The sequence below is a fragment of the Thamnophis sirtalis genome, unplaced genomic scaffold (genome assembly GCF_051295495.1).
Source record: "Thamnophis sirtalis isolate CommonGarterSnake01/CBP01778 unplaced genomic scaffold, rThaSir2_p1.2 scaffold_2, whole genome shotgun sequence".
Classification (NCBI taxonomy): Eukaryota; Metazoa; Chordata; class Lepidosauria; order Squamata; family Natricidae; genus Thamnophis; species Thamnophis sirtalis.
In genome coordinates, this window is record NW_028261382.1 from 42,017,717 (window position 1) to 42,041,989 (window position 24,273).

Sequence of the window (24,273 nt, forward strand, 5' to 3'; positions counted from 1 at the left end):
ATCAGAAATGATTTAAACTGTTTAAAGTTAGCTCGGCAAGAAGAAGCTAAGGTCAATGTAGAGATGTCGTTAATTTCTTTATTTCTTTTTTCTCAATAGATTTTAGGCTGTGTTTGTTAAAAATCCATACCGTGTACGGGTTCTGGGAAGTCGGGGGGGGGGAAGGAGGAGGGGGGTTGGGGGGGAAGGGTGGAGGGAGGGAGGGGTATATATTAGGCTAGACAAGAAAATATACATTATGGAAGAAGTTCCATAACTTCTTCCCAAGAGGCTTGGGAAAATTATCCATTCTACCTATTGGACCTGGGTACTTGAGAGACCGCCTGCTGCCAATCACCTCCACTAGACCGATTAGATCCCACAGATTAGGCCTCCTCCGAATTCCATCCGCCGGCCAGTGTCGACTGGCGACTACCCGGAGGAGAGCCTTCTCTGTGGCCGCTCCGACCCTCTGGAACGAACTCCCCGTGGAGATTCGAACCCTCACCACCCTCCAGGCCTTCCGCAAAGCCCTTAAAACCTGGCTGTTCCGACAGGCCTGGGGCTAAAGAGCTGTTGCCCCCGTCTCGAATGGTATGACTGTTGTGTGTTTTTAAATTATGTATTGTTATGTTTTATTTTTTTGTCTGTACCCCCTTCCCTGATTTGAATTGTGAGCCGCCATGAGTCCCCTTCAGGGGAAAAGGGCGGCATAGAAATATAATCAATCAATCAATCAATCAATCAATCAATCAATCACCTTGAGCGGCTTGTGCTACAAGATAAAATAAGGCAGAACAAAAGGAGGATGTTAAACCGATTTATTTTTATTGTTGTTTTGCCCCGAAGAGGTATTAGTTCTAAATCACGACGCGTCACAGATCCGATGCGATCTGCGCGACTCCCAAGTCGTCCCATCTTCAGACGGGTTCGAAAGCTACGTTGCCGGGAAGAAAGTTGTGAATGTTGGCTCCAGAGAGGAAAACAGAAGTTGGTTCGATTCCAGGCAGCTAAGCGTAGAAGGCGGGAGAGACTCCATGTGCAAACGATAAAAGGAAGCTCGTTGCAAGAGAGGTAGCTCTGGAGCGCCACTTGAATGCCGTCGGCATTGACAAAATCAACCCCATCAGTCAATTGCAAACAGGAAGCTTGGCTCGGAACTGCTCCCAGCCTGCAAAATGATCTGTAATGTTATTAAACATCAGCCTATCCTTGGGAAGAGCTCAGTAAAAGGCCAAATCCGGGCTAAACTGGCCTGACTGACTGTATGACGAACTAATTATAATTGAACCCCGGGGGCATTGACAAAATCCCCGCCCATCAGTCAATTGCGAAAGGCCGCTTGGCTCGGAAGAGCTGACAGCTTGCATCTCTCTTTGATAGGATTCCATAAAAAACATCTGCCTATCCAGTGGTGGGTTTCAAAAAAAAATTCGAACCTACTCTGTGGGTGTGGCCTCCTTTGTGGGAGTGGCTTGCCAGCCATGTGACCTGGTGGGAGTGGCTTGCCGGCCATGTGTTCTCTCTCTCTCTCTCTCTCTTTCCTTCCCGTCTCTCTGTCCCTTTTTCCTTTCATCTCTCTCTCACTTTTTCTTTCTTTTTTTCTTTCTTTCTTTCTCTTTCTCTTTCTGTGTGAGTCTGTGTGTGTGTGTGTGCATGTCAGTGGTGGGTTTCAAAAAATTTTTGGAACCTCTTCTGTAGACGTGGCCTGCTTTCCGGGTCCACTGGTGGAACCTCTTCTAACCGGTTCGGTAGATTTGACGAACCGGTTCTACCGAACTGGTGGGAACTAGTAGGAACCCACCTCTGTGCCTATCCCAGATGCTTGGGAAGGACTGGCTAGGGGGGGACACGAATGCCCACTCCAGTCTAAACATCTGCGCAATGAACTATAATAACAATTGAACATCGCCGGCATTGACACAATCCCCCCCCCATCTGTCAATTGCGAAAGGCTGCTCGGCTCATCCTGTGGGGGGAGTCGTAACACCTTCAGAACACCTTCACATCTGGCTGTCCAAGGTCCTTGGAAAGGACTCGAGGGGGGGGGAAATAAAAATGCCAAATCCAGTTTGAACATCTGGCTGAGTGCAGAACGAACCAATATTATTAATTAATAATAATTAATTCTCCCTTGGGCAGGGCAAGTAATCTGAAACTAGAACAAAGGCAGGTTTTAATAAATATAATCAGCTAAACATCAGCGTCACGCTGTCCGTTAATTGAAGACGGGAGAATGAAAAACAAAACAAAACAGATAAAACTATTATCCCAGCTGCTTAATTTGAAATGCTAACCACGAATGAGCTACGAATCTGGAACGAGATAGGACTCAGCTGATCTCATTCAGGTTCAAGGTGAAAAGTCGTAATTGTGGCTTGGTTGTTGGGGAAAACAAGCCCCTGTGGCATGTAAGCCAGGATTCGTGGCTTAATGAAGTGCACTTCCAAAGGACTGGGCAAACACACGGTGCGGAAGCCAACAATCTTGGCCAAGGAATTCCCAGCCAGATCAATTGGAAGGAACACCTTGATTTCGGTTAATTTGAACCATCTATTGATAGACACTTCAAGAATCATGGTTTGTTCATCCCAGCAAGCATCAAAATCTCTTGCTTCTTCAATCATTGTCAAGGTTTCTGTCCTAGAAGGACATAATCCACTGGGGCTGAACCACCATCTTGGCTCCCAAGAAGGTTAGTAAATGATTCCCCCAGTGGCTCAGCTAATTTTTCTTCTGGTACCCAGTACGATACTCCCTTCTTCACTGACGGCGCCAGAGATACGTCTGGATGGAGTTGGCAGGGATTTGGGCTGAAATAACACCAACCGAATCGTAAATTCCGAAGGTGAGATTGAACGAAGACCTGTGTCGAGAAAAGAGACGGGAAAAGAAGGGAGGGAGAAGAGATGGAAAAGGAGAGGAGGAGGAAAAGAAGGGAGGAATAAGAAGGGGAGAAGCAGAAACACAATCACAAAACGGTGCACACCATAGTAACTTATTTTCTTTTAAGGTAAAGGCTCCCTTCGCGCAGAGGTGCTACTCGTTCCTGACTCTAGGGGGCGGTGCTCATCTCCGTTTCAAAGCCGAAGAGCCAGCGCTGTCCGAAGACGTCTCCGGGGTCACATGGCCGGCATGACTCCATTCCCGAAGCCGCACGGAACGCTGTTCCCTTCCCACCAAAGGTGGTTCCTATTTTTCTACTCGCATTTCTTTAACGTGCTTTCGAATGGCAGCTGAGACAAGTCACGGGAGCTCACTCCGTTACGCGGCGCTGGGGATTCGAACCGCCGAACTGCCGATCTTTACGATCGACAAGCTCAGCGTCTTAGCCCCTGAGCCACCGCTTCCCTCATTGTCTTTTACTCCAACATATTTATCGCAATTTGTTTTGTTGTTGCTAACTCCTGCAAAGTTTATAAAGAATAATTTCTCACCCGAATGCCAGGGTGGCTTAGAGACTTTTGACACCCGGTTCAGTGTGAAAGACTAAAAATTCAGACAAAACGAAATGGGGGCTCTATAAAACTGCCTTTATTACATTTATATGCCCCCTCCCCGATAAAGAGCCTCATTTTGAGTCCGGAGGTCAACACACTCAAATTGGAAAAATGGGACACATTTTTGTTCACGCCATATGCTAACTTAGTGATGTGAACCTTGGAGGTGTTTGAAAAAGGAAAAAAAAAAAGATGGCTTCATGAGAACTAGTAACTTGGCTCTTTGAAAGCACAGCCGTTTGGAATGCTGGCACTTACCGATTAAGGACCACCACCACAGCCGATCCGTCGGGACGAATCACCGCAACATGTTCCAGGTTGCAACGAAAGCCACGTTTAACCATCGTCAGCCCAATGCGCTGGGATCCTTCAACAATGAACTTGCTAAGTAGGGAGAAAAAAGGAGGGGATGAAGAGATCCCACCAGGGGTGGCGAGGAGATCCACCCTGATTTAGAAATCCTGAGCACAAAATGGGGACATGTGGTTCCTTGAAAAATTGTGTCTTAACACTCCCCTTCACTTTCCCCACAAAGTGACAATCCTGTAGGGTGGTTAGTTGGTTGAGCTTAAAGTTGGGCAGTTGAGTTTATGGTTACCCAATTGAGCTTGAGGAACCTCAACTGACTAACTCTTAAGGTCAACTTAAGTTGACCTTAAGGGTTAGTCAGTTGATCTTAAGGTTGGCCGGATGAGTTTAAGGTTAGTTAGTTGTGCTTAAGGTTAATCAATTGAGCTTGACCAGTTGACCTTAAGGGTTAGCCAGTTGATCTTAAGGTTGGTTGGATGAGTTTAAGGTTAGTTAGTTGTGCTTAAGGTTAATCAATTGAGCTTGACCAGTTGACCTTAAGGGTTAGTCAGTTGATCTTAAGGTTGGTCGATGAGTTGAAGGTTAGTTAGTTGTGCTTAAGGTTAATCAATTGAGCTTGGCCAGTTGACCTTAAGGGTTAGTCAGTTGATCTTAAGGTTGTTTGGATGAGTTTAAGATTAGTTAGTTGTGCTTAAGGTTAATCAATTGAGCTTGACCAGTTGACCTTAAGGGTTAGTCAGTTGATCTTAAGGTTGGTCGGATGAGTTTAAGGTTAGTTAGTTGTGCTTAAGGTTAGTCAATTGAGCTTGAGGTTGGCCAGTTGACCTTAAGAGTTAGACAGTTGATCTTAAGCTTGGTTGGATGAGTTTAAGGTTAGTTAGTTGTGCTTAAGGTTACTCAATTGAGCTTGAGGTTGGCCAGTTGATCTTAAGGGTTAGTCAGTTGACCTTAAACTTGGTTGGATGAATTTAAGGTTAGTTAGTTGTGCTTAAGGTTAATCAATTGAGCGTCAGACTAGTCAGTTGAGTTTCAGGTTGGCCGGTTGAACTTAAGATTGGCTTGTTGAGCTTAAGGTTGGCCAGTTCCGCCTAAGGTTAGTCAATTGAGCTCAAGGTTGGTCAGTTGAGTTTAAGGTTAATTGAGCTGAAGGTTAATCATTTGAACTTCAGATTAGTCAGTTGAGCTTAAGATTAACTTGTTGAGTTTAAGGTTGGCCAATTGGTTAGTCAATTCAACCGAAGGTTGGCTCGTTGATTTTAAGACTAATTGGTTGAGTTTAAGGTCGGCTGGTTGAGTTTAAGGTTAGTTGGCTGAGCTTAAGTTTGGCCAGTTGAACTTAAGATTGGCTTGTTGTTCTTAAGATTGGCGAGTTGGGTCTAAGGTTAGTCAGCTGAGCTTAAGGTTGGCCAATTGAGTTTAGGGTTTAATGTTATGTTGGCTGGTTGGATTTAGGATTGGCTCATTGAGTTTAGTTGGTTGAGCTTAAGCTTAATCAGTTGAGCTTAAGTTAGTCAAGTTAAGTTAAGGTGGGCTGATTGACCCTTAAGATTGGCGTATTGATCCTAAGCTTAGGTAGTTGAGTTTAAGGTGAGATGGCTGAGTTCAGGATTCCCACTTGAGCTTCAGGTTAATTGGTTGAGCTTAAGGTTAGCCAATTGACCTTACAATTCGGTTAAGAGCTTCTGTGATTGAGGGTTGACTTAAACCTTAAAATATCCCCCAGAACCTACAAAGAGGGCCCTTTCTACCCCCCATCCTTCCATCCAAGTTGGATTTCACCAGATTTAGACTCAATTTTCATCAGGTAGAGATGGTTGATCCTTAGTTGCGTTCCTCCCACCCAGCTTCCCCTGGTGGTCTTCTACAGAACCAAGGAGGTCAAGAATCTCATCCGAAGTTTCGCCGCTACTCCTAACCATGGTCAGTAATCCCCACCCTGGCCCCGCCGGTTACACCTGAAGTGCCCCAGGTGATAGAACATGGGCTGCTTGTAGAAGATGTCGCTGCTCTGGTCCACAATGATCGGGCTGTCGACGTAGTTCTTCACCCAGTTGGGGCCTCCTTGTAAATCCAGGGCCAGGTTCCAGTCGATCCAACCGACGACGTGGTTATTCAGGTTCTAGAGAGAAGACGGGGAAGAATCAGGGTCTCTAACGAGGAAGGGGAAGGGCCTTCTAAGGTTTAACTTCACTCCCTTCCTCTTCTTCTCTTTTCTTCCTTCCTTCAATTGCCTAGCCTTCCTTCTTCTCTTTTCTTTCTCTCACTACCTGCTCTCCCTTCCTTCCTTCCTTTCCATCTCTCCTTTATTCTTCTTCTCTTCCTCTATAATTCCCCCTTCCTTTCTTCCTCCCTTCCTTCCCTTCCACCCTCCCTCACTCCTTCAACTCATCATCCATCCGTCCTTCTCTTTTCCTGCCTTCCTTCTTCCCTTCCACCCTCCCTCACTCCTTCACTCACTCCATCCTTCTTCCCTTTCCCTTCCTGCCTTCCTTCTCTTCTACTCTCCCTCACTTCCTCCATCATCTATCCATTCATCCTTACCTTCCTTCCTTCCTTCGCTTCCACCCTCCTTCACTCCCTCCATCCTTCTTCCCTTTCCCTTCCTTCCTTCTTCCCTTCCCTTCTACTCTCCCTCACTTCCTCCATCATCTATCCATCCGTCTTCCCTTCCTTTTCTCTTTCCTTCCTTCCCTTCCACCCTCCCTCACTCCCTCCATCATCCATCCATCCATCCTACTTCCTTTTCCCTTCCTTCCTTCCTTCCTATCTCTCCTTTCTTCCTCTTCCCCTACAATTCCTTCTATACTTCCTTTCGCTCCTTCCCTCTGCTCTTCTTCCTCCTTCTTCCCCCTTCCTGTTTTCCTTCTTGCATCTCTCCTTCCCTGCCTCTCTTTCCTTCCTCTACCATCCTCCTTCCTTCCTTCCTCTTCCCTTTTTCTTTTCTCTTTTCTCTCTTCCTTCCATTGACCCTTCCTTTCTCTTCCTCCCACTGCCCCTCTTGTTTTTCTCCTCCCTCCCTTCCCTCTTCCTTTTCTCTTCCTTCCTTCCATTATTCCTTCTGACCCTTCGCTTCTCTTTCTCCCACTCTCTCGTTCTGTTTTCTCCTGCCTCCTTCCCCTCTTCTTTTTCTCTCCTTTCTCTCTTCCTTCCTTTCTTCCATTGTTCCTTCAGATTCTTCCCTTCCTCCCACTGCCTCTCTTGTTCTTTTTTCCCTCCCTCCCCCTGACTTTCTTCCCTCTCTCCCCTTCCCCATTCCTTCTCTTTTTCCTCTTCTTTCTTTCTCTTCTTTTTCTTCCCTTCCACCCACCCCATCCGATACCTCCAAGATGCTATGGCTGTAGTCCTCCCCTCGATCCCAGGATCCCAGGATCACATCCTGCTCCCAAAAGTAAGAGCCAGCGCAGGCTTCTGTGGCAATCAGGAAATAGTCAGGGAAGATACGCTGGGTGGCTTCCAACGTGCCCTTGACGGGGCTGATGAAATCCATATACCAGTGGAGGCCGATGCCATGAATGTAGCGATAGGCTTGGCTCTCCCCGCTCAAAACCTTGAAAAGGGGGGGGGGGGGAAGGATCAGAATCGGGAGGAAATGCAGAGGTCATCCAGCCCAACCCCTGCAGGAATCGCTACTTCTAACCCAGTTAGGAGACTGGTTCTAGTTAAGTGTTTTTCAACCTTGGTTTGGTGGCTTCAAGTCCCAGAATTCCCCAGGCAGTGTGCTTTAAGAGGAGTGGGATTCAACTCCCAGAATTTCCCAGCCAGCATGCTTTAAGAGGGGTGTACTTCAACTCCCAGAATTCCCCAGCCAGCATGCTTTAAGAGGAGAGGACTTCAATTCCCAGAATTTCCCAGCCAGCATGCTTTAAGAGGGGTGGGCTTCAACTCCCAGAATTCCCCAGCCAGCCTGCTTTAAGAGGGGTGGGCTTCAACACCCAGAATTCCTCAGCCAGCATGCTTTAAGAGGGAGGACTTCAACTCCCAGACTTCCCCAGGCAGCAGGGTTTAAGATGGGTGGACTTCAACTCCCAGAATTCCCAAGCCAATATGCTTTAAGATGGTGGACTTTAACGCCCAGAATTCCCCAGGTAGCATGCTGGCTGGGGAATTCTTGCCGTTAAAGTCTCTCCATCTTCCACTTCTCAAGGTGGAATCCAATCTGTTTGGAAATCTCACATTCCTACTCTTAAAAAGTTTGAAAGATCTCAGACCTGTCGGCTGTCGGACAGGAGGCCATCAAGAGATTCCCCCCAAACCTCACCTTCCTTATTGTGACCCTGAACCTTAACGGAAAGAGGCAATGCCAGATAATCTTGAAAAACCAAAGCGTCATGGAAATTCATCATCTTCTTTTTAACGAAAAAAATGGAGCTGAGTCTTTTACTGGCCCGATGCCTTTCCGTGTCGCCAGAGCGGAGTTTTGCTCAGCAGAAATATTCTCATCGTGCCCAGAGACAGAAATACCTGCCTCTCCCCAAGGATTGGACTCACAGCCTCTGGGGTTGTGGGGCGAGAACTCCACCTTTAGGCCACCCCGCCACTCGAAAGCGTCACGGAAATGGATCCGGAAAATTAAAATGGAACACAATGTAGTTTTCCTAATGGTTTATCCGCCTTGTTCCTGGTCTGAGACTCTTATGGTTTAAGAACGATTCTATTTGATTTCTTGCTCTAGAATTCCGGATTGTCCACTTCCCTCCAACTCATATTCCCATCCTTAGGGACTAGCTGCTTGTTTTCTTAAAAATAATTGTCTGGGTTTTTTTTTTTAAAAAAAAGTTTTCGAAGTTTTAAGTCTTCCACTCACCACTTTGGCCCATCGAGGGAGATGGATTCGGTTGTCGTCTAAGATAATTAACCGGATATCTTTGTGGGAACTGCGTGCCAGGGCGGGGCCGAGATCCAGGGCAATGAAGTCGCGTTGTGATTCCGGGGTGAAGCCCAGAGTCTGGAAAGGATAATTTTTCACATATCCAGAAGAAGGCTCGTTTTGAGCAGTGATAGCCCAGAAGGTTAAATTCTGCTTGGCGTATTCGTCGAGGAACCTTGGCCGAGGGAAACAGAGACACCGTTGTTCACCTTTAAATTGGCGAAACTGGACTGATATCAACTCCCACGGTATAACCATCCAATATGTATATATTTTAATTTTTAAAAGTATATATTTCTTAATTTCAAAAGCTATTTCTTAGTTTCAAAAGCTATTTCTTAATTTCAAAAGCTATTTCTTAATTTCAAAAGCTATTTCTTAATTTCATAAACTATTTTTTATTCAAAAACTATTTTATAATTTCAAAAACTATTTTTTAATTTCAAAAACACTATTTTTCAATTTATTCAAAAACTATTTTATAATTTCAAACTTTTTAATTTCAAAAACTATTTTTTAATTTCAAAAACTATTTCTTAATTTCAAAAACTATTTGTCAATTTCAAAAACTATTTTCCAATTTTAAAAACTATTTTTCAATTTCAAAAAAAAAACTATTTTTATTTTCAAAAACTATTTCTCAATTTTAAAAACTATTTTCCAATTTTAAAAACTATTTTTCAATTTCAAAAAAAACTATTTTTAATTTCAAAAACTATTTTTCAATTTTAAAAAGTATTTTTAATTCCAAAAACTATTTTTCAATTTCAAAAACTTTTTTTCAATTTCAAAAACTTTTTTCATTTCAAAAACTATTTTTAATTTCAAAAACGATTTTCTTCATTTCAAAAACGATTTCTTCATTTCAAACCCTTTTTTTAAATTTCAAACCCTTTTTTTAAATTTCAAAATGCGACTTTTAATTTCAAAAACGATTTCTTCATTTCAAAAACTATGTTCGACTGCCGCAAGGGACTTGACAGAGGTGCCGATACCCTTCGCTGCCTGCAGAGGGCAGTGTTCCCCCACAACAAAGACACCTGTCTGCCCGTTTTTGTACCTGACAAAGTAGGAAGCCCAGGTTTTGTGGATGGAATCTCCCGCCTGCCCTTTCAGCCAACCTTCCCCCTTCCAGTCCTCGTTGCTTTTCATCCAAATCGGAGCAGTCCATGGACTTGCCATGAGGGAGATGGGCTTCCTTGACATAGCCTTGGCCCGATGCACAATGGGGATCTGTGGGGAGAAGGAGTGGGAGGTGGGGTGGGGTGGGGGTTCAACAAGGACCAACAATGGTCGCCCAGAGTCATCCCTCCTATCTCTCTGCCAATACTCCCCACTTTTCAGTGTGTGTGTGTGTGTGTGTTAAAGCTTACTTTCATTTGGAGGTCTTCTAAAACTAGGCTGAAATTCTTCAACTCGTAGTGTGTGTGTGTTAAAGCTTACTTTCATTTGGAGGTCTTCTAAAACTAGGCTGAAATTCTTCAACTCGTAGTCGCACGGGAAATCGTCGTAAGTGTACGGCCGGATAGAGAAATCACAACTCGCCATCGGCATACGCACGAGATTGTATTCGATCCCTGCAGTGTGTCAATAGGCAGACAGTCAGTGTGTGTGTGTGTGAGAGAGAGAGAGAGATGTGACCACAATAGCTTGTATGCAATCAGACCAGATTCAGCCGGTTCTGACCAGTTCTGGCGAACCAGTAGCGGAAATTTTGAGCAGTTCGGAGAACCGGCAAATATCGACTGTGGCTGGCCCCGCCCGCATCTATTCTCTGCCTCCCGAATCCCAGTGAATTGTCCCAGCTGGGTCTCCTTCTGTTGCCCTGCACAGGAGAACGAAGCTGGGAAAGAGGTTAGTGGGGAGGGAAAGGAGATTTTACAGTATCCTTGCCCTGCCTCGCCCACAGGTGGACGGTGAGTGGCCCCTCCCAGAGGGAATAAAAGAGGAGCGACAGGGGAGTGGAGTTTGCAGGAGACCATTAGTTCGCTTAATTGGTTCGGGACTCTCCGAGACTCCTGGCCAAGTTTTGCAGAGATCGGCCTGGCAGCTCTCCAAGCCTGATAAGGTCTGTGACCGTAAATCCTCCCTTTAAAAACTTTGCTGGATGTGAATGAGCAGAATTCACAATCAATTAATAAAAGGGGGTTTTGTCGGGACAACAAGGAGTTGGCTTCATCCTCTTAGGAAGCCTCGGTCGGAACAGTGGCAAGAAAGGTCGTAAATTGGGGCAGACCTCCCTGAACAAAAAACACCTCCCAGAAATATTGGGCTCGATTGTGGTTCTAAGTCAAGGACTAGGTGTCTGTGCTAACTGGCACCCCCCAAAAAGGCAATCTTAAGTGCCTAGTTCTCAGCAAGTCTCAGCAACGTGAGTTTCCGCGATGGGCACAATGCAGCAATTCTGCCTTCTGCGACTGTGGCAATGGAAGGACAGGGAAGTAATTTGAGGTTTGTTAATTATGAACATGGAAGCTGATGTTTATGCCTTTGCGTGGCTGCCGCGTTTCCTGAAATGGGTCCCCATTATGAAAGAGGAACATGCTACCCTCCACCCTTTTAAATTAAAAACAAAAATAAGAGGAGAAAATGGATTGCAGTTCTGACGCATTTAACCATGAGTCATATGAGAGAGAGACCATGAGAGCCGAGGTGGCGCAGTGGTTAAATGCAGCACTGCAGGCTACTGCTAGATCAGCAGTTCAGCGGTTCAAATCTCACCGGCTCAGGGTTGACTCAGCCTTCCATCCTTCCGAGGTGGGTAAAATGAGGACCCAGACTGTGGGGGCAATATGCTGACTCTCTGTAAACCGCTTAGAGAGGGCTGAAAGCCCTATGAAGCGATATATAAGTCTACTGCTATTGCTATTGCTATATTCTCTTTAAATTCTTGTTCTTGCAATCCCAATTTGTCCAATCCAGGCAATCTCTCTCTCTCCCCGCCCCATCTGTCTGTCTGTCTCTCTCTCTCTCACACACACACACACCCATCATCTAGTAATTTAGTAATTTAATAGATTTGTATGCCACCCAATCCCGTAGGACTCCGGGCGGCTATCTATCTAATCTATCTATCTATCTATCTATCTATCTATCTATCTATCTATCTATCTATCTATCTATCTATCTATCAATCATCTATCTATCTATCTATCTATCTAATCTATCTATCATCTATCTATCTATCTATCTATCTATCTATCTATCTAATCTATCTATCTATCTATCTATCATCTATCTATCTATCTATCATCTATCTATCTATCTATCTATCTATCTATCTATCTATCATCTATCTATCTATCTAATCTATCTATCTATCTAATCTATCTATCTATCTATCTATCTATCTATCTATCTATCTATCATCTATCTATCTATCTATCTATCTATCTATCATCTATCTATCTATCTATCTATCATCTATCTATCTATCTATCTATCTATCATCTATCTATCTATCATCTATCTATCTATCATCTATCTATCTATCATCTATCTATCTATCTATCTATCTATCTATATCATCTATCTATCTATCATCTATCTATCTATCTATCTATCTATCTATCATCTATCTATCTATCTATCTATCTATCATCTATCTATCTATCTATCATCTATCTATCTATCTATCTATCTATCTATCTATCTATCTATCTATCATCTATCTATCTATCTATCATCTATCTATCTATCTATCTATCTATCTATCTATCATCTATCTATCTATCTATCTATCTATCAATCATCTATCTATCATCTATCTATCTATCTATCTATCTATCTATCTATCATCTATCTATCTATCATCTATCTATCTATCTATCTATCTATCTATCTATCTATCTATCTATCTATCTATCTATCATCTATCACGTAGCTATCACCTAGCACAAAATGCACGCCCACCTTGATTCCCTTCCGAGCGCAATTCCTTCCAGATCCCTCCTTAGTCCCTAAACCCCTCGCCGTGACGTTTACCTTCCTCCGAGAAGTAAGAGCGTAGTAAATTTCTCTGGGCATTCGGCGACAAAGCCAGGATGTTGATGGAGGCAGAATCAGTGACAGAGCCCCCAAATCCTTTTATACTCTGATACCGCTGGGCCGACTCCAAAATCAGGAGGATGCCTAAGAAAAGGAAGGATGGGGAAGGAAGAGTCACACAGGGGAAACAGGTGGCCTGTACGTTTTATAAATTAATACATAAAATTAAAAAAACCACAGGTAGAATATTACAGCTGGAAGCATGTAGTGGAATTATGATTGTTAGTTAATCTTCAATTCGATTCAGTCTGAGACTGGTAAAAAATTAACAGTTCAAGTTATTATTATTATGTGGTTAATAATAATAATAATCATTATTATTATTATTATACAATTGTATCACAGCGGCCAGTTGTTTCGCCGGATTTGGCATTGGTTACTAGTCGAGCCCCACCCAGGGGCCTAGGACGTCGTAACGTATTTTCGTAATATGCGTGCAGATCCAAGCAGTGCGGCTTTTTGCATTTGACTGGTGGGGATTTTGTCAATTTTTAACTGTTTTAAATGTAATTCCGGTGCTTTTGGAATAGCACCCAGTGTGCCAATTACCACTGGAATTACCACTGCTGGTTTGTGCCATAGTCGTTGAATTTCGATTTTTAAGTCCTGGTATCTTGCGATTTTTTTCATGTTCCTTCTCGTCGACCCTGCTATCACCGGGTATTGCGATGTCTATGATGATTGTGACCTTGTTTTTCTCAACCAGTGTGATGTCTGGTGTATTATGCGCCAGTATTTTGTCGGTTTGTATACGGAAATCCCACAAGATCTTGACCATCTGATTTTCGGTGACTTTTTCAGGCTGATGTTCCCAACCAGTTTGTTGCTGTTTTAATATTATAATTTTTGCACAAATTCCAATGGATCATTTGTGCTACTGAATTGTGCCGCAATTTATAATCAGTCTGCGTTATTTTTTTTACAGCAGCTGAGTATGTGATCAACAGTTTCATCATTATTATCATTATCATTATTATTATTGGTTAATGTTCAATTCAATTCACAGTCTGGGACTGGAAAAACGTAACAGTTTAAATTATTGTTGTTGTTGTTATTTCTTTTATTCATTAAACTTGAAATAACAACAGCAAGAATAATAATAATAAACACCGCCCGTCTCCTCCAGAAGGTGGAATTGTCTCTCCGCTTCCTTCCGCAGTTGGCCGGCCCCTTGGGACTTGGGGAGATGGGACTTGTAGTCCTGACACAGCCGAGGGAGAGATACCTGGATTGGTCGTTTTGTTCTGGAAATGACCTTCTCTGCGTTCCAGTCGGTTCCCGGATTTGCTGCTTTCGTACACGACGAACTGACCCAAGGGAGGGAGATGGACAGGATCCTGGGTATCGCAATAGGTACTGTTACAAACACACACAATTGCGTCCACGCCAAAATACTTCCGATTGCAGGCTCTGCTTCCTGAATGGAGAAGGGGAACCGTTTTTAGGAAAATCTGTCTAGAATATATGGGTGGGATGCATGAAGAATATACAGGTAGGGGGCCTTGATGTACAACAGTTCATTTTAGTGACGGTTCAAAGTTACAACGGTGCAGAATTACTCTCTCTCTCTCTATTATCTATCTTTCTATACCTCTCTCTCTACTATCTCTCTCTATTTCTCTATCCCTATCTATCTATTGTCTATCTTTCTAACTCTCTCTCTCTTATCTATCTCTCTAATTCTATCTCTCTATTCTCTATCTTTCTATCTTCTCTCTCTCTTTCTCTCTCTCTATTATCTTTTTCTATCTCTATCTTTTATCTATCTATCTCTATCATCTATTAACTATCTATCTCTATCTTATCTATTTTTTCTATCTCTCTCTAGCTATTATCTTTCTCTCTCTATTATTTATCTCTATCATCTATTATCTAGCTTATTTATCTATCTATCATTATCTTTCTATCTATTATCTATCTTTCTATCTCTATATTATCTATTATCTAACATTTATCTATCTATATCATCTATCTTTCTATCTATCTATTATCTATCTTTCTATCTCTACATCTGTTATCTATCTATTATCTAACTTATTTATCTAGCTATTTATCTTTCTATCTGTTATCTATCTTTCTATCTCTATATTATCTATCTTTCTATTATCTAACTTATTTATCTAGCTATCTATCATCTATATTTCTATCTATCTATGTGATATCCATCTTTCTATCTCTATATCTGTTATCTGTCTTTCTATTATCTAACTTATTTATCTATCTATCTATCATCTATCTATCTATCTATCTATCCATTATCTATCTTTCTATCATCTATTTATCTCTATCTATCTATCTATCTATCTATCTATCTCTATCTATCTATCTATCTATCTATCTATCTATCTATCTATCTATCATCTATCTATCTATCCTTCTCTATCTATCCTTCTCTATCTATCTCTATCTATCTATCTATCTATCTATCTATCTATCTATCTATCTATCTATCTTATCTATCTATCTATCTATCTATCTATCTATCTATCTTATCTATCTACCTACCTACCATCTCTCTCTTTCCCTCTTTTTTAAAAAGGGCAAATAGCTGTGCTTGAATTCCGATTCTTTCTTACCACACCCGGCTAATCTTAAATTGTGAAAGAGAAAACCAAATCCCTTCGCCTTCCACGCAACATCCCTCATCAAAATAAAATTTTAAAAAAGGCAGGAATTTCTGGATTAAATGAAGGATCCACCTTCTTTCCCCTCGTGTTTTTTAGTTTACAAACAAGGGCAGCCTGTCTCGGGAATGGCCCCACCACAGCAGCAGCTGAAATCCTTCCTTTAAAGGTAGACTGCCTTTCCACAGGGAGGTTCTACCGCCGCGGAGATTTACCGCAAACTCTCCCCCCCCCCTGGTTTCCTTTTTTAAACCCAGCCAAATAAAAACCCTCACAAAAAGCCAAATAGGATGAAGCTGCACGCAGGGTGAAAGAAATTTGTAAGAAGACAAAAGGAAATTTCCCCCAAAACTCACCTGTTGATGTCTTGGCTACAGCCAAAATGAAGACCAAAACGAGAACATAGATTGTCACCGACGCCATAATCCCCCCAGTATTGCAGAATCAGGGATCAGGGATCCCCTCCACCCTCCTTCGAAGCTGCGAAACTCCTGAAACAAGGACAGGAAATTCCGATTTTTAAATAGCTTAAGCTACCTATTCAAATCAAGTAGCAAACCGAAATAAAATTTTTACATCGTCCGCAGACTTTCCTAACCCGAGCCTTAAATATTCACAAGGACAAGTGATTTATCCCGCAGCAAATAACCCAAATCTGGGGGAAAGGAATCGCCAAGCAATTTTAAACATCGCTACTTGTATGGTTGTTTTTAGATTGCATGAACACCCTGTTCAAAATTCCCTTTTTTTAAAAACAAAATTATTAAACTTTATTGAGCTGTTTTGAGATAAAATAGAAAGTTTTAAAATAGAAAGGAGAAAGAGAAAGAAAAGAAAAAAGAAAAGGGGAGGGGAGGGGAGGAAAGAAGAAAAGGAGAAGAGGAAAGAAGGAGAGAAAGGAGAGAGGAGATGAAAGAAAAAAGAAAGAGAAGGGAGGAGAGGAAAGAAGAAAGATGAGAAGAGAGGAAATAAGAAGAGCAGAGAAGGGAGGGGAGGAAAGAAGGAAAGAAGAAAAGGAGGGGAGAGGAAAGAAGGAAAGAAGAAGAGGAGGGAAGGGAGGAAAGGAGGACAGAAGAAAGAAAGAAAGAAAAAGGAGAGGAGGAAAGAAAGAGAGGAGAGGGGAAGAGAGGGGAAGAGATGAAAGAAAAAAGAAGAGAAGGGAGGAAAGAAGAAAAGAAGAAGAGGAGGAGAGGAAAGAAGAAAGACGAGAAGAGAGGAAATAAGAAAAGCAGAAAAGGGAGGGGAGGAAAGAAGAAAGAAGAAAAGGAGGGGAGAGGAAAGAAGGAAAGAAGAAGAGGAGGGAGGGGAGGAAAGAAGGGAAAGAAGAAAGGAAAGAAGAAAAGGAGAGAAGAGAAAAGAAGGAGAGGGAAAGAGAGAGGGGAAAAGATGAAAGTAAAAGAAGGGAGGAAAGAAGAAAAGAAGAGAAGGGAGAAGAGGAAAGAAGAAAGATGAGAAGAGAGGAAATAAGAAGAGCAGAGGAAGGGAGGGAGGAAAGAAGGAAAGAAGAGAGGAAGAAGAAAAGGAGGGGAGAGGAAAGAAGGAAAGAAGACGAGGAGGGAGGGGAGGAAAGAAGAGAAGAAGAGAGGAAAGAAGAAAAGGAGGGGAGAGAAAAGAAGGAGAGGAAGAAGGGGAGGAATGAAGAAAAGATGAGAGGAAGGGAGAGACAGAAAGAAGGAGAAGAGAAGAGGGGAGATGGAGAGAAAAGTTATCATCCATCCATTTTCCCCCCACTCCAATTCTTTTTTGAAAGAGGCCTCCTTTACGAAAACAATACAAAATAACAACAACAACAACAACAACTCCATTCTGGACGTCCTTCGCGCCGCCTCGATTCCAAGAAATTCATGAATAAAAGGATGCCATCCTCAGCCGACGTTTCTCATCGTTGAGGTTCGTTTAAATATCATGCCACTTTTCAATGGGATGATGCCAAATATATTGGAAATATATATTTTTTAAAAGAACAGCTCCCGATACCCAAATCCAGCTGCTCTCACCTGGGAAGCCGGGATGAAATTGTTGTCTTTTTTAGCAGCTCGGCGTGGAGGCTGACGCTCACCTGAAAGGATGAGGAAATAATAATAAATACCTAGGAAACAGGTTACACCGCATAAATTCGATGCCACCTGGTTGACTCGGGGAATATACAGGTCGCCGGACTGGCAAACTGTTCTTTTGGTGACAAAGAATGTGGGGAGAAGGGGAAGGGGAAGAGAGGAGTAAGAGGAGAGGAAAGGAGAGGGAGGAGGAAAGGAAGAGGAGGAAAGGAAGAGGAAGGGAGAATGAGGAAGGAGAGAGGGAGGAAGGAGGGAAGAGGAAAGGAAGAGAAAGGAAGATGGAAGGGAGAAAGGAGAAGGAGAGAGGGCAGGAAGGGGAAGAGGAAGAAGAGAGGAGTAGGGGAGAGGCAAGGGAAGAAGGGAAAGGAAGAGAGCAGGAGAGGAAAGGGGAGAGAAGGAAGATAGAGGAGGAGAGGAAGATGGAAGAGAGAAGGAGAGAAGGAGAAAGGGCAGGAAGGGGAAGAGAAAGAAGAGAGGAGTAGGGGAAAGGCAAGGGAAGAAGGAAAGAAAGAGAGGAGAGGAGAGGAGAGGGAAGAGAAGGAAGAGGGAGGAAAGGAAAGGAAGATGGAAGGGAGAAGGAGAGAGGATAGGAAGGGGAAGAGAGAAGTAGGGGAGAGGCAAGGGAAGGAAGGGAAGAGAGCAGGAGAGGAGAGTGGAGAGAAAGAAGAGGGAGAAAAGGAAGATGGAAGGGAGAATGAGAAGGAGAGAGGGCAGGAAGGGGAAGAGGAAGAAGAGAGGAGTAGGGAAAGGCAAGGGAAGAAGGAAAGAAAGAGAGGAGAGGAGAGGGAAGAGAAGGAAGAGGGAGGAAAGGAAAGGAAGATGGAAGGGAGAGGAGAGAGGATAGGAAGGGAAGAGGAAGAGAAAGAGAGGAGTAGGGGAGAGGCAAGGGAAGAAGGAAAGGAAGAGAGCAGGAGAGGAAAGGGGAGAGAAGGAAGATAGAGGAGAGAGGAAGATGGAAGAGAGAAGGAGAGAAGGAGAAACAGCAGGAAGGGAAGAGAAAGAAGAGAGGAGTAGGGGAAAGGCAAGAGAAGAAGGAAAGAAAGAGAGGAGAGGAGAGGGAAGAGAAGGAAGAGGGAGGAAAGGAAAGGAAGATGGAAGGAAGAAGGAGAGAGGATAGGAAGGGGAAGAGGAAGAGAGGAGTAGGGGAGAGGCAAGGGAAGAAGGAAGGGAAGAGAGCAGGAGAGGAGAGTGGAGAGAAAGAAGAGGAAGGAAAGGAAGATGGAAGGAGAATGAGAAGGAGAGAGGGCAGGAAGGGGAAGAGGAAGAGGAAGAGAGGAGTAGGGGAAAGGCAAGGGAAGAAAGAAAGGAAGAGAGCAGGAGAGGAAAGGGAAGAGAAGATAGAGGTGAGGAGAGGAAGATGGAAGGGAGAAGGAGGAGGAGAGAGGGTAGGAAGGGGAAGAGGAAGAAGAGAGGAGTAGGGGAAAGGCAAGGGAAGAAAGAAAGGAAGAGAGCAGGAGAGGAGAGGAAAGGGGAGAGAAGGAAGAGGGAGGAAAGGAGAGGAAGATGGGAGAAGGAGAGAGGGTAGGAAGGGGAAGAGAGGAGTAGTGGAGAGGTAAGGGAAGGAAGGAAGGAAGGGAAAGGAGGAAGGAAGAAAGTAGAGAAGGGAGGGAGGGAGAAAAGAAAGGGGAAAGAAGATGGTGTCAAAACAGACAAGGGATGGTAATCAAAGCACCCCAAATGTTGTGTTATAAACCCTGTAAACGGAATGACAAATATATAAGAACGACGAATGTAAAAAAGAATATATTCTGCACACGCGCTTTCCCTCTCTACGCCATTTAAGTGCTCTCTTTTTTTAGCCAAAGCGCACGCACGGACAGAGAAGGGGAGTGAATACGACCCCTGAGTGGTTCGCTTAACAACGGTAGCAAGCACCCCCCACCCCCCAAAAAAAACAGGTCGCAAAATCAAGCACGGCTCACTGAAATGCTTTGGTTACCGACGGATATTCCAGTCCCTTTTGTGGATGTCATTCAAGGCCTACGGTGTTTTCGCCTCTCCACCTTGATTCGCTGGATGCTGACTGCCCAGCGCCAGAGGTTTGAACCCTGCACACACCCTAACCGACCCATTCCTTGCAGCCTTGGAGAAGCAGCGCCACTGAGTAAAAGGCGCGTATCTTACGGGCAGGAGCTGGCACAAGCTGTAGCAGGCAATGAGGTTTTGGTCAGAGATAGAGAATTGTTGCAGGAAAAACCAGCAAGTTGGTTTCTCTCTCTCTCTCTCTCTCTCTCTCTCTCTGTCTCTCTCTCCTCTCCTCTCTCTCTTCTCTCTCCTCTCTCTTCTCTCTCTGTCTCTCTCTCTCCTCTCTCCTCTCTCTCTGTCTGTCTCTCTGTCTCTCTCCTCTCTCTCTCTCTCCTCTCTCTCTGTCTCTGTCTGTCTCCTCTCTCTCTCTGTCTCTCTCTCTGTCTCTCTCCTCTCTCCGTCTCTTCTCTCTCTCTGTCTCTGTCTCTCTGTCTCTCTTCTCTCTCTGTGTCTCTCTCTGTCTCTCTTCTCTCTCTCTCTCTGTCTGTCTCTCTCTCTTCTCTCTCTCTCTCTTCTCTCTCTCTCTGTCTCTCTAGCCCCAAGGGAGGAACCAGGCGTATGATAGTACAGAAAGAACAACGAGTTCTTTGCCGAAAGGGCCAATTTTTTACTCTTACTCAGCCTGGGAAGGAAGAAAGCAACCCTCAAATATTATGGGTGAGGCTGATCTCATTCCTGGGGAGCAGTTATGGTTTGGCCAGGTGCCTTCAAACTTTCGGATGAGGAAGTTTACATAGTTACATGGCCTAAAATGGGGAAGACTTTCCTTTTGGTTGGAGAGGGGAAAAGAGGAGGAGGAGGAGGAGGAAAGGAAGGAGGAGAAAAGTAGAAGAGGGAGAAGAAGAAAAAGGAGGAGGAGGAGGAGAAAGAAGGAGAGGGAGAAGAAAGAAGAATAGGAAGAGGAAAGGAAGGAGAAAAGAAGAAGAGGGAGAAGAAGAAAGAGGAGGAGAGGAGGGAGGAGGAGGAGAGAGGAAGGAGGAGGAGAAGGAGAGGGAGAAGAAAGAGGAGGAGGAGGAAAGAGGAAGGAGGAGAAGGAAGAAGGATAGGAGAAGAAAGAAGAAAGAGGAGGAGGAGAAGAGGAGGAAGAGAGATGAAGGAGAAAAAGAAAGGAGAGAAGAAAGAAGAAAGAGGGGTAGAAGGAGAAGGAGGAGAAGAGCAAGAGGGGAGGAGGAGGAGGAGAAGTATAATCTTTATTGTCATTGTACTTAAATACAACAAAATTGGTTTTAACCTCACTGGTGCAAAATTATAACAGAAAGAAAGAAAGAAAGAAAGAAAGAAAGAAAGAAAGAAAGAAAGAAAGAAAGAAGAAGAAGAAGAAGAAGAAGAAGAAGAACTAGAACTACAACTCCTCTCCCTGATCCTTGCGAAGGACTTGATCGAGTGATAAAAATGCCAAATCCAGTCTAAACACCTGACTATGCCAGGAACCATAATCATAATGCTGTTGGCATTGACATAATCCCCATCGGTCAATTGCCAAAGGCAGCTGGACTCGGAAGAGCTGACAGCCTGCAATGACGCGTTAATAGTCTTTAATTCTTTAATATCCACATTTGGCCCCTCCCAGATCCTTGGGAAGGCCTTGATCGAAGAAAAAGAAACGCCAAATCCAGTCGAAACATCCGCCCGACAGTTGTGATGGGCCACAATCATAGCAATCGAACACCAGTGGCATTGACACAATCCCAACGGTCAATTGCCATAGGCAACCAGACTCAGATCAGCTGAAATCCTGCGATGGGGCCTTTAACACCATTCAACGGCAATATCTGCCTCTCCCCGATCCTTGGGCTGACTGGGCCAGAAACCCATAATAACAACGTTGCCGGCATTGCCATAATCCCCCATCGGTCAATTGCGAAAAGGATTTGGAAGGGTTTAAATCCTACGATGGGATCAAATCATTGCAGCATCTCAAAAGGAACTCCTTGGCACATGATTATACCCCGATTCAGCAGTTGTCAACTTGGCCAAGCACCAAAACAGGAACCTGGCCTCCAACGTCCCCGTTTCCTCGTTTTGCGGAACAATCAAAATCCGGCTCTACCACCGAGCTGGGGGCGCAAAGCCGGTTCTAAGCCTGTTCCGTATCGTTCTGACAACTCCCGTTTTGCGCCCGTCCTCTCCACTGGGCGTTCAGCGTTGGCACCCTGTTGACCCCACCGTGCCCAGGTTCAGCGTGTTCGGGCGAGATTCCCGCAGGGCATCTCAAGGCCCCGCGTGGTTCTGATAGCCGTCCAATTGCAAGAGCTGGGTTAGAGCTGATGTGACAGGGTGATGCAAAGGGAGATCAAGAGGACTAGTCCCTTAATCCCTACTCTAGGACTACTACGCCTAGCCCAGGTGTTCCTTGTATATTTCCCAATTCATGCCTTTTCTTGCAAAAACAAAAGAAATAAGCAACTCAGTTTGGTCTAGTGATGAAGGCACTAGAAGCTAAAAACCAGGAGACTGGGAGTTCTAGTCCTGCCTTAGGCACGAAAGCCAGCTGGGTGACTTTGGGTCAATCACCAGGAGACTGGGAGTTCTAGTCCCACCTTAAGCATGAAAACTGGCTGGGTGACTTTGGGCCAATCACCAGGAGACTGGGAGTTCTAGTCCCGCCTTAGGCACGAAAGGCAGTTAGGTGACTTTGGGCCAATCACCAGGAGACGGAGAGTTCTAGTCCCGCCTTAGGCACGAAAGCCAACTGGGTGACTTTGGGCCAATCACCAGAAGAAAGGGAGTTCTAGTCCCGCCTTAGGCACGAAAGGCAGCTGGGTGACTTTGGGCCAATCACCAGGGAGATGGAGAGTTCTAGTCCCGCCTTAGGCACGAAGGTCAACTGGGTGACTTTGGGCCAATCACCAGGAGAAAGGGAGTTCTAGTCCTGCCTTAGGCACGAAAGGCAGCTAGGTGACTTTGGGCCAATCACCAGGAGATGGAGAGTTCTAGTCCTGCCTTAGGCACGAAAGGCAGCTGGGGGACTTTGGGTCAATCACCAGGAGAAAGGGAGTTCTAGTCCTGCCTTAGGCACGAAAGGCAGCTGGGTGACTTTGGGCCAATCACCAGGAGACGGGGAGTTCTAGTCGCGCCTTAAGCACGAAAGCCAGCTGGGTGACTTTGGGCCAATCACCAGGAGACTGGGAGTTCTAGTCGCGCCTTAGGCACAGAAAGGCAACTGGGTGACTTTGGGCCAATCACCAGGAGACTGGGAGTTCTAGTCCCGCCTTAGGCACGAAAGCCAACTGGGTGACTTTGGGCCAATCACCAGGAGACTGGGAGTTCTAGTCCTGCCTTAGGCACGAAAGCCAACTGGGTGACTTTGGGCCAATCACCAGGAGACTGGGAGTTCTAGTCCCGCCTTAGGCACGAAAGTCAACTGGGGGACTTTGGGCTAATCACCAGGAGACGGGGAGTTCTAGTCCCGCCTTAGACACGAAAGCCAACTGGGTGACTTTCGGCCAATCACCAGGAGAAAGGGAGTTCTAGTCCCGCCTTAGGCACGAAAGTCAACTGGGTGACTTTGGGCCAATCACCAGGAGACTGGGAGTTCTAGTCCCGCCTTAGGCACAAAAGCCAGCTGGGTGACTTTGGGCCAATCACCAGGAGACTGGGAGTTCTAGTCCCGCCTTAGGCACAAAAGCCAGCTGGGTGACTTTGGGCCAATCACCAGGAGACTGGGAGTTCTAGTCCCGCCTTAGGCACAAAAGCCAGCTGGGTGACTTTGGGCCAATCACCAGGAGACTGGGAGTTCTAGTCCCACCTAAGGACTTTTGAGCCAATCCTTCTCAGCCGAACCCACCTCACAGGGTTGTTGTGGTGGGAGAAAAGATTCAAGAGCAGGAAGGTGTATTACATATGTTCATTGTCCTGAGTTATAAAGGTGGGCTAAATATTTACCTTTTAAAGAAAAAAGAAATTGCTTCCTGGGGTCAGAAGGGGGCTACCAGAAGCAAACAGCAATTCTTCACTCAACCAGGAGGAGGCAGCGAAGAGCCCAACAACACTTTTTCTCTCCATCTGCAGCTAAATTTCATGATTTCTACAAATGGTGGAATCCTTACTGAAGGAAAGAAAGAAAGAGAGGGGGGGAGAGGGAGAGGGAGAAAGAGAAAGAAAGAAAGAGCGAGAGGGAGAGAAAGAGAAAGAAAGAGAAAGAAGAAAAAAGAAAAAGAAAAGAAAAAGAAAGAAAGAGAAAAGAGAGAAAAAGAAAGAAAAAAAGAAAGAGGGAAAGAGAGAAAGAAAGAAAAAGGAAGAAAGAAAGAGGGAGGGGGAGAAGGCAAGGCAGGCAGGCAGGCTTAGGTGGGGGTTGGTTTGAATCTACAAGGTTCCTTCCAACTCTATTAACCTGTCATCTAAAAAGGAAGGAAGGAGGGGAAGGGGAAGGAAGGAAGGAAGGAAGGAAGGAAGGAAGAAAGGAAGGAGCAGAAGGGGGAGAGGGGGAAGGAAGGAAGGAGGGAAGAAGCAGAAGGGGGAGAGGGGGAAGGAAGGAAGAAGCAGAAGGGGAGAGGGAGAAGGAAGGAAGGAAGGAAGGAAGAAAGGAAAGAAGGAGGGGAAGGGGGAGAAGGAAGGAAGAAGCAGAAGGGGAGAGGGAGAAGGAAGGAAGGAAGGAAGGAAGAAGCAGAAGGGGAGAGGGAAAAGGAAGGAAGGAAGGAAGGAAGGAAAGAAGGAGGGGAAGGGGGAGAAGGAAGGAAGGAGGAGAAGGAGTGGGAGAAGGAAGGAAGAAGCAGAAGGGCGAGAGGGAGAAGGAAGGAAGGAAGGAAGGAAGGAAGGAAGGAAGGAAGAAAGAAAGGAAAGAAGGAGGGGAAGGGGAAGAAGGAAGAAAGAAGCAGAAAGGGGAGAGGGAGAAGGAAGGAAGGAAGGAAAGAAGGAAAGAAGGA

The 24,273-nt window shown here is 44.8% G+C and overlaps 1 protein-coding gene across 1 annotated transcript; it reads right to left on the minus strand.

Moving 5' to 3' along the window:
- Positions 1-785: 785 nt before the first annotated feature.
- Positions 786-17,386, minus strand: LOC106551827 (lysosomal acid glucosylceramidase). The gene is made up of 11 exons (XM_087705130.1): positions 17,324-17,386; positions 15,683-15,817; positions 13,928-14,119; positions 12,640-12,786; positions 10,099-10,232; positions 9,716-9,888; positions 8,593-8,830; positions 7,108-7,335; positions 5,744-5,907; positions 3,738-3,863; positions 786-2,845 (listed from the first exon to the last, which is right to left on the minus strand). Exons 2-11 carry the CDS (start codon positions 15,747-15,749, stop codon positions 2,743-2,745), a joined length of 1,572 nt encoding a protein of 523 aa, XP_087561256.1. The 5' UTR covers positions 15,750-15,817; positions 17,324-17,386; the 3' UTR covers positions 786-2,742.
- Positions 17,387-24,273: the final 6,887 nt, after the last annotated feature.

Coding starts and splice junctions, on each gene's coding strand:
- LOC106551827 (XM_087705130.1), bottom strand. CDS start 15,749: ATGGCGTCGGTGACAATCTATGTTCTCGTTTTGGTCTTCATTTTGGCT. Junction 12,787..13,927: donor GAACAAAACGACCAATCCAG/GTATCTCTCCCT, acceptor TCCTTTTCTTAG/GCATCCTCCTGATTTTGGAG. Junction 8,831..9,715: donor TGGGCTTCCTACTTTGTCAG/GTACAAAAACGG, acceptor CCCTCGGCCAAG/GTTCCTCGACGAATACGCCA.